General features: G+C 48.6%; 1 protein-coding gene across 2 annotated transcripts in view; it reads right to left on the reverse strand.

Moving 5' to 3' along the window:
• Window positions 1–7,060: 7,060 nt before the first annotated feature.
• Window positions 7,061–12,936, reverse strand: part of NTRK3 (neurotrophic receptor tyrosine kinase 3) — a 217,798-nt gene continuing 211,922 nt past the window's right edge. For both annotated transcript variants that reach the window (XM_037395410.1, XM_037395408.1), the window contains 2 exons: window positions 10,549–10,707; window positions 7,061–7,610 (listed from right to left, as the gene is read on the reverse strand). In XM_037395410.1, coding sequence (XP_037251307.1) covers window positions 7,425–7,610; window positions 10,549–10,707 — 345 coding nt within the window. In that variant the 3' untranslated portion in view covers window positions 7,061–7,424. The remainder of the gene's footprint in view (window positions 7,611–10,548; window positions 10,708–12,936) is intronic.

A 12,936-nucleotide genomic window follows, 5' to 3' on the forward strand; every position in this document is an offset into this window, starting at 1 on the left:
TCCTGACTTACACTGAATAAACTGTGTGAACTTCTTTTATTTTTGCAGTTTCGGTTTGGTAGACAAGAGTTGAGAGTGTGCCGGTGGGCTGGTGGGTAGGATTGGATACCATTGTCTCACATCAGCTGGGAGTTTGTCTGCCATTTAGTCCTGGATCACGTCTGATCAGAGCATTGTGTGTGGGGATTGTTATGTGTTGCAGTTAATCTGTGCAAGCAGCTAATTGCCTTTGGTTAACTAGTGCCTTTTAATTAGGACTGTGTTTCTGGGTGGATACATGAAGGGAGCTGTTTGTCACTGGCAAAAAATGTCAGCCTTGTGATGTAAACCTCTTTGGGGAATTAAAAAAAAAATACAGGCTGGAGCTACTGTCACTTTAGCATGGTAGAAAATCAGTTTCAGCAGAACTGGCCTGGATAAGGGTACAGTCACGCTTTGCTGGGGTCAAGAATGATAGTGGTCGCTCCCCGACCCTTTCTCCTGTGCAGAAGGGTGGGACACTATGGGCTTCAGCTGGGATTTACAGGAGATACCCCACATGCATTACAATGAGCTTTGCTGTAAAATTCACTGCACAGAGGTTAATCTAGATGTCAACACTGCCTGACAGCAGTGAAATTACTCCGGGGCAGTGCTCCTTCTGAAGTCTTAATATAACAGTCAATTCCATCCTGCCTGCAGGAAATGAAAGTTTTCTGCTTTGTGTGCGGAATTATTCGGCGCCAATTTTCTCACTGTTTGAAGTCCAAACTGTTTGTGGTCTTGGGATTCACCTCACATTAAGACTTTCACTTCATTTAAAAACTCTGCTAGTCAAGTCCTGAGAACTGCAAGGACAGGAGCTGCACAGTGAGGAAAAGAAGAGGGCAGGGGGGAGAAATCTCACTTACCACATCGAAATCAAACAGCTTCTCCAGCTCTCCGTGCTCTGAAAAGGGAGTGAATGCAGAACTCGGCTATCTAAGTATCAAGCAGCAAAGATTGAGGAGGCTGGAAGCCAGCAGAGAGCAAGAGAAAGCATGCAATGAAGACATCTGGACCGCCCAGAGCTATGATTTTCTTTAGAGGTATTTCAGGCCTTCCCTGCTGGGACCTTGTCCTAAGCAGCCAGTCGTTCAGTAGTTAAACACCCCCTCAGAACAACTGCTCAAGTTTTCAGCTGCAGGATCAGTCACTTGTGCTGGGCAGGAGATCAGTTCCTCCAGCAGACTCCTGACAGCGTGGGGAAGTGATGGTGAGATTTCTTGTGCCTCTTTTCCCTTTGGAGAGATGCCGAAACTGTGCGACTAGCAGAAGGGAGGAGGAACCAGTGGTCATTCCTTTAGTCTGAAAAGACCTGTCAGATTTGGTCTAGTGAGAAACTCAAGCCATAGAGATGGAACTGACCTATCAGTTAGCTTAGGTCAGGCCCTTGAAGAAAGCTGTAAGACTCTGTCCTTTCTCTTTGGTCTCTTATCTCTTCCCTCAGTTTAGTTTTTCAAAGTTGCAAGCTATGGGACTCCTATCACTTTTCTCAGGGAGCCGTTTCATGGCTGAGTAGTGTACTGGAAAGGAATAAGAGGCATAGGAGACATGGAATGCTCCTGCATTCCTCTTGGAGCATTGACTGATGTCTCTGCCTGTGTCATTTATGACACTGCCAGCCAGAACGGATGTTTTGAAAACTCCCGCTTCAGGCTAGAAACTCAATATTCCTGTTTGCAAGGAGAGCAGCAAAGGGAAAAGATTTTTTAGGACGACACAGCTACTTAAAGAAACATTAAGTGTGTGCCGATGTAAGAAACACCTCAGGGCAGGGGTGGGGAAAGCGCCTTAGAGTTAAGCAACTCTGTCCACTCCTGGAAAGCAGTGCTGAGAGGGGAATTTTATCTTTTTCTGGTTTTGGTACTCATTTAGAGACAGCACTATTATGCAGAGGCTTCATGGCCCTACCATCCATCGGAAAGCCACTGTGTCTGAATGGAGGACAAGCCTTTTGGGTTGTGCCAAAGCATGCCTGTGCCTGCTGGGTCTCACAGCAGAGGAACCCTGTTGATGCCCATAGCCTTCCAGCTATCAGAGGACCACTACAGCATGGTATCACAGCCAGCATCCCATTTATTCAGCTTGCTTATCCTCACCATTGCCTTATGACCGGAGAACACACCTACAGCTGTTACGAAAACATCGGGCATGAGCCATGGCTGTAGTGGTTCAGCTGATTCCTGGTCAGATCAGGAAGCAAAGACAGACATAAATTCAGCTACTTGCTTTTCATTTTCATTAATCATTGGGAGTCACAGCTAGGCAAAGCGTGTAGATACTCCCTGGGAGGGTGGGGAAATGAGAAGTATTTAAAACAGCATAAGATGAAATGCTGAACAAAACAGTCTCCACACAGACTGGCATGTGAATGCCTGCTGATTAAGTGCTCAGAACTGCTTCTGGTTTCATGGGCTTGCAGTGATCCGGGTCTGCATTCTTCAACCCATATCCTGAACTCAAGGAAATTCATGCATTTGAGTTTTGGGAAATAAAAGCCTTTCATATGAAAGGGAACAGCTCATGTAGTAGTATATTTCTGTCCGTGGCTCTGAAAAATTGTAACTGGTTCAGGCCTTCTTTTGGTTGTATTTTCTTATAGAAAAAAAAAATAATCACAAAAAAGCACAAACCGTAGCAATTTTGTTTTCTGCCTGCATAAATGGTCCCTTGCTTTTATTGGTTTCTATCTCCTTTTTACACCAGTATTTGTCCAGCATTATAGCTAACTTTTCCTGGAGCTCCAGTATGTTGCTGTTTTCTTTTGGCTTTGCCTGTGTCCACTGTTACTTAAAATTCTACTCCACACTCCTGAAACCAGTCTCGATTTCCCAACCCAAGATACTCACTTGCCTTCTACGACCAGCCTTCCCATTTCCTTGCCTTTTTTATTTCCCCACATATTTTCTCACCTTGTTCCACCCACTCCTGGGGACGAGCAGACCTCTCAAAGCTAACAATGTCTCTCAAGCAAGCAGCCTCTCTTAAAGGCATTCCGTATTTTTCACATTTGTCTGTGCAGCACATGTTCCCAGAGTCACCTGTTTGCAATTCAGCACCCTGCGGACCCAAGGACAGGACTGAAATGAGGCAGCCCAGGCTTTTTTTGACCCCCAAAATACATACATTGAGGGACTTTTTAAAAGACCAGATGGGCAAGCTTGGTGGGAGACAGGATGGACTTTCAGCCTGGCAGAGCATTGCATGTCTTCCCTTTGCTACCTTTCAGCTTTCATCTTGCAGCCTGACAGACTGGGGTGCAAGGAAAAGTAACAGCTGGAGAAGACAAGACGGACCACTGATAAGACCCAAAGGTTGGAGCCACATTTTCCACCCACAGTTTGTAGGTCTGGCATACAATTGCCATCTGTACCATGCACCAAAATAGCACCTGCACCTCCAAGAAAGCATCATTTCAGTGACACCCTTGGGTGACTGAGTTGGTGCTAATAATTTTAATTTTTAGAGAGCAAGATGCAACTGGGACAGGGAAGACCCCATGGCCCCTTCTCAGCAGTGCTCAGATCTGCGTTCCTCCCAGCTCCCTTTCACAAGCCCCTTGAGAAAACTGCAGATGGAAGAGGCTGGGTGGTGGGAATCTCAGCCTGGGCGTGCTGGGAATTAGGCCTGGCTTGCTCCAGAGCTGGCTGAGACCTGTCGGTGTTCCCAGGCAGCAGGGATAGCTCTCTGCTCTTTCTGGAGGCAGCGCAACGGGAAGTCTCTCTCCTGGAAATGGAGAAGAAACATGAACTCATTTCCCTTTGCCTCCGAACAGTCCCCACACTCAGACTTATGGTGTTCTGAGAGAGTTTTCCCCCAAATCTGCTCTTCTTTCTCCCCTCACACGCAGGAGGACCACCCCAGAGCCCATCTTCCTACAGGGAAGAGCACCGTCACCCGTGCAGATGGGCAGCTCCACTTCTGGTCCAGGGAAGGTGCTTCTGGAAATGAGGTCTCAGGGTGTTCACCAGGAACTCAGCACAGCTGTTTTCCTTCTTCCCCTCCAAAACTGTCATGCCAAAAAGGGATGCAGCAGTTTCCATCATGTCTTCAAGCGAAAAACAACCTCCCTCATCCCCACAACAAACCTCCATCCAGCATCAACAGGCCAAGGGGCATAAAGCAGCAGCAGCAGCCAGGGAGACATCACACCGCAGGACTGCAGCTTATCCTGCTCTTCTGAGCAATTGTTCACAATTACCTTTGACAAAAGGACATTTTTCTGAGTCAGTCACTGCACTTGGTGGGGCTAACAGTAAAGCAGTCAGACAGCCTGAACCTTGGTCTCAGCCACTTCACATGTTCTGGAGACCCATCTCCTTGCCTCTCACAGACTACTTATTCCTAACCATGTAGCACCAAGGCTCGGTGTCGTGCTCGGCTCCTGAGCTTGCCTTGCTGTTGTGACTCTACAAAGAGGTGGCAAAAGGGACAGGGTGGTGGTGCTGGGGAGGAGGGGAAGGGGGAAAGAAGGAAGGAAAGCAGGATGTAGCTGCTGTGCAGAATGGTGACAGGGAAATCTCATTGACTGTAGGAATGCAGTGTCTGTACGTGATCTGATAGTGTAAAGGCCCGTGACACTGGCCAAAAAAGAAATGAGAGCATGAAAGTGAGAGAGAGGGGTGGACAAAATGGCCTTGCACAATCTGGCACAGACCCTGGAAGTCACAAGAGCAAGAAGCCATTAGAGGTAAGAGACAGGCAGCCCCAGGGAAGGGTTTTCTTGTGGAGACACTGGGCACTTAATAGACATTGCTTGTTCTCCCCTTGTATAGAATCTCCAGTCCTTTTAGCCAAAGCAGCCTGCATACAAAGGGAGCCAGGCCAGGGCTAACAACCTTTAAACCAATCTTTTTCACTTTCATAGCTGGACTCAAGTAGGCACATGAGGAAAACTGGATGTCTTCTCCCAAAGCAGTAAGAACCTACTATTGAGGGGTGACATGGTATGCTGTTCCTGTGTGTGGGCTCCCAGCAACGGTCCACACCCTTGTCCCTGACCATGCCATCTTTGGTGTCCGTGCCGAGAGCTGCTTGTGCCTGTTCAGTGGCAGTCTGCCCAGTCTCCAGTGGCACCAGTCTGTCCCACTAGCCCAGATCTCTCTAACGCGCAGAGGAAGGTTACCATGCTTAGTCTCACATGGTTACTGCCACCCATCATCCCTCACCCCAGGCTTGCACTGCTCTTTACACAAGCACAGAATAAACCCACAGCCACTGCTGCCCACCACAGACCTCCTTCTAGCAGTGTCCCCAGCCTCTGTCTGAAACCATAAGCCAGGTCATGCCAGGGCCATGGGTGGGAGGTATAGATTGGCAAAGGAACAAGGAAGATGAGAAGATGCAAAATCTTCCCTTTCACTGTCGCCTCCTGGCCATGAACACTACTCTGACCACCAAGATCCTTTCTCTGTCTCTTCTTCCTCCATCTGCATTCCCTTCCAGGCTAACGCCACATCCAAGCAGCCTATTTTTGTGCTGGCTGTTGTTGCCTTCTCAAAATTGCCTTGACAATGCCTGTGCCGCCCGCTCCCTGCCTCCTGAGAGCAGCTGCCAAGCTGAGGTTCCCGCTCATCCTCCATTAGCCACGTGAAAAAAAGACCCAGAAAGGTTTTGTATTCTCAGCCTGGTCTGGACAGACTGGATTCAGCATCTGACTCAGCCTTTCCCCAGGTCCAGATTATTTCCTGCTAGAGGGAGATAGGCTACAGGGAGAATGTTTCTGTCTCTCCCTCGCTGTCCCCACCACCCCCTGTCGCTGCCTGTCAGGCCTTTATCCTCATTGAGATGCAAGGCTGGCCACTGCGGCCATCCGCTGAGCCGTCTGCTCCTGAAGGCACCTTCCCCTCCTTCCCCCCCTCCTCCCGGGGCTGCCTGTGGAGCTATTCTTCAGCCTCTGCATTTCACAACAGCTCAAAGGCAGATGCATCAATCCTTTCAGGGGATGGGGACGTGAGGAGAATGGCAAGGGGTCTGCAGGCAGGTGTTGGTAGGTTCCCAGCCATTTCACGAGCTTTGTCCCGCTCCCTGTCCCCCACTGGCTTGTGCCTGAGGCTTGGAGTGGGGCATGGGGCAGAAATGGGGAAGAGAAGAGGATGGGGAGGAAGAGCGCTGGGATACGCTGACCCCATAGGCACGCCCAGCCAGGACGCAGGCACGCTCCCTCCCAGCTGTCTGCACGCTGCCACCTTTCCCCCGTCAGGGGAGCAGGGATCCAACCCTGTCCGCTCAAGGTTTACACCAGGGACTAATTTGGCCCTGGTGCAGACAACTGAGGGAGGGGGAACAACCCCATGGATGCTAGCAAGCGTGAAGGGTGGGGAGAAAAAGGAGGGGAGGGGATGGGGGGTTGTCGCCACCTGCGCCGGGCACCCTGGGCAGACAGCGCTCCCGTCTCGTACCCTGGAATGGGTTGGGGCTGGTTCAGGACCGGGTCCCCAGGACCCCTCCTCGGCTCCCTCGCGCAGCCGCTCTGGTCCCGCTGCTCCCCCCGCCCTGGCAGCAGCCGGCGTGGGGCAGGAGGGAGGGCTGGGTCGGGCCAGCTCGAGGTCTGCAGGAGGGCAGCTGGTTCCCAGTGTGTGTTTTACCCGTAGGTGCCACAATCCTGTGACTGTGTGTTCGAAAGCCTTGAGTCTATACATTTAAGAATCAGCAAATTAGAAAAATTGTCCTGAAATGTTGGGGGGAGGAAAAAGGCAGGAAGGCAGAGAGGGGCAGGGAAGCACTGAGAGGGAGGGAGGGACGGGGTTGGTAAAAGAGAGCTCCTCCAGGGGCACTGCCCTGGCTTTGTGCCCATCACCTGTGGGCTGGGAAGGCAGGAGGGAGGCAAGGATGAGAAAGGAGGACTGATTTCACACATTCAGTGCATATCATACAACCAGGGCAAGGCTTTCCTCCCGGGGCTCCTACCCAGGATGGCATCACTGCCGTAAGCCAGTCTAGAGCCCTGCCCAGCAGCCCGAACCATACTCACAGCAGGGTTACAATTCACTGCTTCATTGCTCGGGGGAAAGATATCTTCTCCTTTCTTTCTTTCTTTTTTTTTTTTTTTTTTTTTAATTATATATATCTCTTTAAGCACTTTTTTCTCCCTTTTTTGTTTCTTTTTTTTTTAAAGTCTTACAATTTTCTGTAACAGCAGCTTCTTTCTGTATTGGTGTGGAAGTTATATATAGAGAGATATCTATAAATATATATAAGCCAAACTGCCTTACAGGTTGTTGTTTTGTGGGATTTTTGTCGGTTTGCTTTTTGTTTTTGTTTTTTTCAGTGTTGTATGTGTAGCAGGCACTTGAGTTTATATGAAGATGTTTGCTTGGGAGCTGAGGGGCAAAGGACTTGGGAGGGGGAGAGGGAAGGAAGGACGGAAGGAAGGAGCAGGGACTTTCGACAAGTGGCCACTGCTAGCCAAGGATGTCCAGGTAGATTGGTGTGGCCTTGCCCAGAGCATGAAGGATCTTGTAGATCTCCTTGATGTTGAGCCTTTGCTGAGGTTCTCTCTGCCAGCAGCCCAACATGATGTCATAAACCTCCTTGGGGCAGACTCGAGGCCTTTCCAAAACTCGGCCCTGGGTAATGCACTCAATGACCTGAAAGAATGAAAGAAAAGAGACGTTGAACACCAGCTGGGCAGCGCTTGGAGGGTGTCCTGTCCCAGCTACTTCTTGGGTGATGTGGTACCGTTTGGTGAATGGGAGTGCTAAGAAGCCAAGAGGTCTGCAGATCCTTAGCACTCACCTGTTTGTGTATTCTTAATGATAATTTTACAGTGAAAAGTTCGTCTCCAGCTACAGCCTTGCAGTTCCCAAAAACCTTCCCCATTTGACACCTATCTACCTCAATGCACTTTCCAAACAGGTCATAGGAAAATGAAACAAAGTTTTAATTTATGATGTCAGGTTTTCCTGCTAGCTGAAGAAGGAAAATAAGCCTTAAAATCCCCAAACTAAAGTAATACGTTGCACAACTGAAATGGTATTATTCTTCCCTGAAAATCAGAGTCCTTTCCATTACAAAGCCCAGGAATGTTCTGCAAGGGAGGGTACAGAGCATCTTTTCCTACCTCCATCTCCAAGGGCAGCTTTGCCTCATTTTGACAGAGGCAAGCAGCTGAAAGAATGAAATTTCATCTCAAATCACATCTGTGATGGAGAAAAAAAAATCGCAGTGCTAACACTCTGCTTTGGGTCAGGTTGATGCTGCTAATGAATGAGCAAAATGTGAGCTTTTGGGTAGCATTGAAGTCTCTTCAGAGGGATGCCATTGGAAAGGACTCCCCTAAGTGTCTGTTCATGTTTTCTTCACCGGAGGAGCAGATGCAAAAGGAAGGGAGGTATGATTTGTGAGAGCTGCTATTACTGTCTGGCCTCCTTGGTTGGAGTTGCTGAGTCCCAGCATTGCAGTGTTTGAGTGACCTACCACACTCTGCAGATAAACACAGATCCCAAGCAGTGTGTTGAGGGAAGCCACCCAGCAAGGGATGTTTGGAATTTATGATTTATGAATAGTAATGGGCCTGCCACACAGCTCAACAGATACTTATCGCTTTGCTGTTTGCATATAAATACAGAGGGGAGATATTTGGACCTGCTGAAAGCGGCTGAGGAAGACACAGCATGCAGAGAAGCCTGCACTGCCATAAAGCTGCTGGCAGCGGTGACTTGTGGGAGGAGGTGAGTTATGGTTTCTGACAGGACATCCTGGACATGCACAGGAGCACTGTGATGGGCCCCTTCTCTCCAGGACAAAGGAAGGGCATAAACAGAAATTAATGGACTGGCTGAGGCCTTCAGGTGAGGTGGTGCTCTGCTTCATTCCTCTGCTCAGGCAGGGTCTTTTCCAGCCTCGAAAAAAACTGCTAAAAATACTCTGGAGGTATGAGGCCATGTGGATGCCACAGGAGGGAGCAGGCATCCCAGCCTTGCTACTGCCAACCCCCAGCAGCAACAACGCTCGACCAGCCTGGTGATTGCTCATGGTCCAGTCCTGGCAGCCTGGAGCTGGGCACAGACTCCATTAAGCTGCGTCTCCATGGGGCTCTGCAGCTGCGGCCAGGCTGCCGCTGGGTTGCTTTGATGCCTCCCCATCCAGGAGCTGGTGGAGGTGTCAGTCCTCTGCAACCACCCAGGTTCAGTCAGCCCACCTCTTCACAAATTGTGAAAAACTAGCCAGATGAGAGCTAACGTGGCTTCCTCCCACCAGGATAGTGTGTTCTGGGGCGGGAGTCCTCAGCTCTCAGAATGAAGTGGATACAGCAACAGGAAAGGGAAGGATGAGATTTTTTGCAGGGATAGTAGCAAAGCCAACAGAGCTGCACTCGTGCAGAGTTTAACCAGCCCTCCTCCCTCAAGGTTAAGGTTGACTATTCTCAGTCCTATTGCCCTGCAAAGGAAACTGAGGCAGAAAGCATGGGGGTAGCCAAGCTGTCATATTGCAGCATGCCTATCATCCATGTACAAGCTACATGTGCTCATTTGTGTCTGTTTGTATTTACCCTCCCAGGGAAATGCAAGAGCAGCTCATTAAATAGCGTGACAAATAACTTCTGTCGCTGTCGATTCCATTGTTTGCGTCTCTAAAATGTTTACGTGTGCTACTTTGGGATATATAGTCAGGCCCCATTGAGCACATGAATGGGCAAGTATTAGAGCTGTAAAGCAACACCTTGGATTTGCCATCTCTGCAACTCACTTAATTAAGGGATCTGTATCCAGAAAGCAGAAAATGCACATTTCTCATTACAAAAGGTGAAATTTCTGAAATCCATTAGATACACAGTAGGATAAAAATGTGCAAGGTTCCCACACACTGCTATGTCAATGCATCTTGTTCCTCTTCTATAATGCCCCCTGCTATTCTGAGCAAAAATCTTCCAGTGCATTTCTGCTGATGTGCCTCAAACCTCAGGTCTGACACTCCGCTAATCCCAGCCAGTCTTCCCTCAACATTTTTACAGCGCAGCCTTATACTGATGGGCTTCAACTTTTGCTATTCAAAGAAATAACAAGCAGAAACCAGCTCCTTGGGTTCCACCTCCAATGAACTGGGGCAAACAACATAGTAGATATCCCTACGGCAAAAAGCCCCCCAGAAATGCGCCACGTGCTATATAACAAGCTTCAAACTGTTTCTCCCAAACTGGAGATGGCAGCCAGAGCCTCAGCTATAAAGGAGAAAGAGAGCACAGGAAACTCTGGGCATGACAATGACTTAGGTCCTGACAGTAATTTGGGTATCCCCAGTTCTGACAGCACCCCGAGAGTTTACCAGATGTGGCTGTTATGGAAGTCTGCCAGGGACTTAGAAGGGAGAGACTGAGGTTGAACCAGCACATGGCTTTGGCAGAACCCTTTGGTTCCTGCATGCCTCAGTTCCCCTAGGCCTTAGGCAGAGATAACGACACTTCTCCCACGGTGAGGGCACCTGTGGGAGGGGACCATCTATGTATGAATTGCTTTGCAAGCAACCTGGAAAGGAGAGATGGTAGAAAGTACAGTTTCCAGCTGAGGTGTCTCAGCACTGTTGTACCTCTGTGTTTGAGAGCTGAAACCAGGGCTGCTTCCCATACGTGAAGATCTCCCAGAGGATCACCCCGAAGCTCCAGACATCACTCTCTGTTGTGAACTTCCTGTACATGATGCTCTCCGGAGGCATCCAGCGGATAGGCAGCATGGTGTGTCCTCCGACCTGGGTGAGGGCAAAGGCACAAGGAAAGCTGAGTGATGAGAACCCCGAGGAAGGGATCATGTCCACATGATGTGGACAAACACAGGGCATCCCTGTAAGCTACATCAACAAGGAGCTGTTCAAAAAAGCTGGGCTGGCTACTGCCTCCCCGACCGCCCATGGGCTTATCTACCAATCCCACCTGGTTAACATGATGGATAGGGAGTGAAATGTTTCAAGATAAATGATGGCCTCTCCTCCCAAAATGGGCTTGAAAAGAAATCAAACGACAAAATGCCAAGAGCATACTCCAACCCTATAGTCTGATGAACCAGGAGGCAAGGCAAGAAACAGTGTTCAGCAAAGTATTGCACTGAGTTTTGCAGGGCCTCAGTGCTCTGGGGCACCCACCAGAAATATAGGGTGAGGTTTGTCCCTCCTCGGTAAGGTTTTCTAAAAGTCATGCACAGGCATCTGCACATCACCTAGTGCCATGAAAGATTTTGTGCTCATAAAACTGTGCTACAGGCTTTTTTTCAAAGAGTGCTTTGAATATGTAAATGACTGCAGGACCACACTGCAAAAAGGCGGTCTGTTTGTAAAGAACAGGCTCTTACAGGCAGGGATATGCCCAGCATTTAATGGAGGCAAGAAAGCCAGCCCCTTTGGAGAGTTTGGCAATGGAAGAGCCCATGGGTGAAGTCCCATTGGGGTATGCCAAGCCAGGGAAAGGCTCTTTCTCTGTCAGGGTCTGCTCTTCTCCAGGGCACATGAATCCAGCAGGTACACAGCAGGTTTGCAGGATACATGCGAACAGTTTGAAAGCAGATGGATTTACCTTCAGATTCACTAGAGATTTCTAAACAAGTGTCTCTGAGCAGGACAAGTTTTTCTCTGTTCTGTCCTACATAAGAAGCACCATCTGTGGGGAAACAGCTAATTGATAAGGCCAGGCAGTGCTGGAAGCAGTACTGCTGCAAGTCTCCAGCACTCATTTCTACTGAGGATAAAGCGTCCAAGGTTTTAGCGGTGATGAAAAAGAGTGCTTTTGTGGTGCTGCTTGGAAGACTGCTTGTCTCATTACAGGCACCAAAAAAGCAAGTGCTAATAACTTTGTAGCACTCTATGTGAATCAGGCAGAAATCTCTCTGGTCCTGCGAAGCATCACAGGGAGGAGGTATCTGGTATCTAGGTTTCCAGCATATGTGTGGCTATTCAAAATAATGAGATTGTTGTGTTTACTTGGATGAAAACTTTCCTTCTACAAACAAAAGCTCTTGGTTGAGCTGCCAGTTTTCCAAAGCTGCTACAGTTTTGCCTGATTAAAGCAGAACTAGTGTGGGGAGGGGTCAGCACAGAGACACACTGCAGTGCTTGGAAGCAAGAGGGAGAGTGCTGGGGAGGTGTGTTGGAACAGGGTGTGAAATGGGTATGATGCTTAGCAGGCTCTCTGCACGAAGGGTGTGAGTCAGACTTCTCTGGGGTTTGGCAGAATTTGGACTTTGGGTTTGCAATGTTGTACTCAGAGGTCTGCAGACCAGCTTTTTTTTCTAATTTTGAAACAGACCTTCCTTCAACAAAGAGGAGGAGTTCTGAAAGTCTCAGGAACATCACTGTTTCCTAAGTGCAGAGGTGCTCAGAACTGCAACACATGAAGATAAAAAGCTCATTGCAGCTGTACACCTCCTGTTTAGAGATGGCTTGGCTGGTGTGTTCTCAGCTCGCTTCTCTGAACTCTCTTCCGTAATGGAAATTGAAATATGCTTTTCTTTGTTTGTTCCTTTGAAACCTTGGCTGCAATTCTAGCTCTTTCCTGCATTCCCAGCTTTTACAAGTTGCTTTCTTTTCTTGTGAAGGGCTCTGAGGAAATGTTATCAACAGAACAGGACATATATCGAACTTGATTGTTGTAAAAAATGTTTTGTGCTAATGTTTATTTTATTATCCTTTAAGTAGCCCTAAGTTTTCAGTTTTCCAACAACCTCCAACAAAATGATCACTTATTGCAAAGCTCTCTGTGTTTGCAGTATCCTGAATCTTGCAGGATCACTTGCAATTACAAGTCGTACGATGTGTTGAGCACAGTCAACTCCCTTTTGAACAGGTCTTACAGCAGTTCAGAATCTATGAACCAGCTTCTCAGCTTACACAAAGAATATTAGCGCAGTATTGCTTGAATGGGGGGCCCCTCATTTACACCACTTGCGTATCTGGCCCTGAAAGCAGAGTAGACAAGCCATCCCAGTTCTA

Source organism: Falco rusticolus, chromosome 7 (assembly GCF_015220075.1).
Source record: "Falco rusticolus isolate bFalRus1 chromosome 7, bFalRus1.pri, whole genome shotgun sequence".
Lineage (NCBI taxonomy): Eukaryota > Metazoa > Chordata > Aves > Falconiformes > Falconidae > Falco > Falco rusticolus.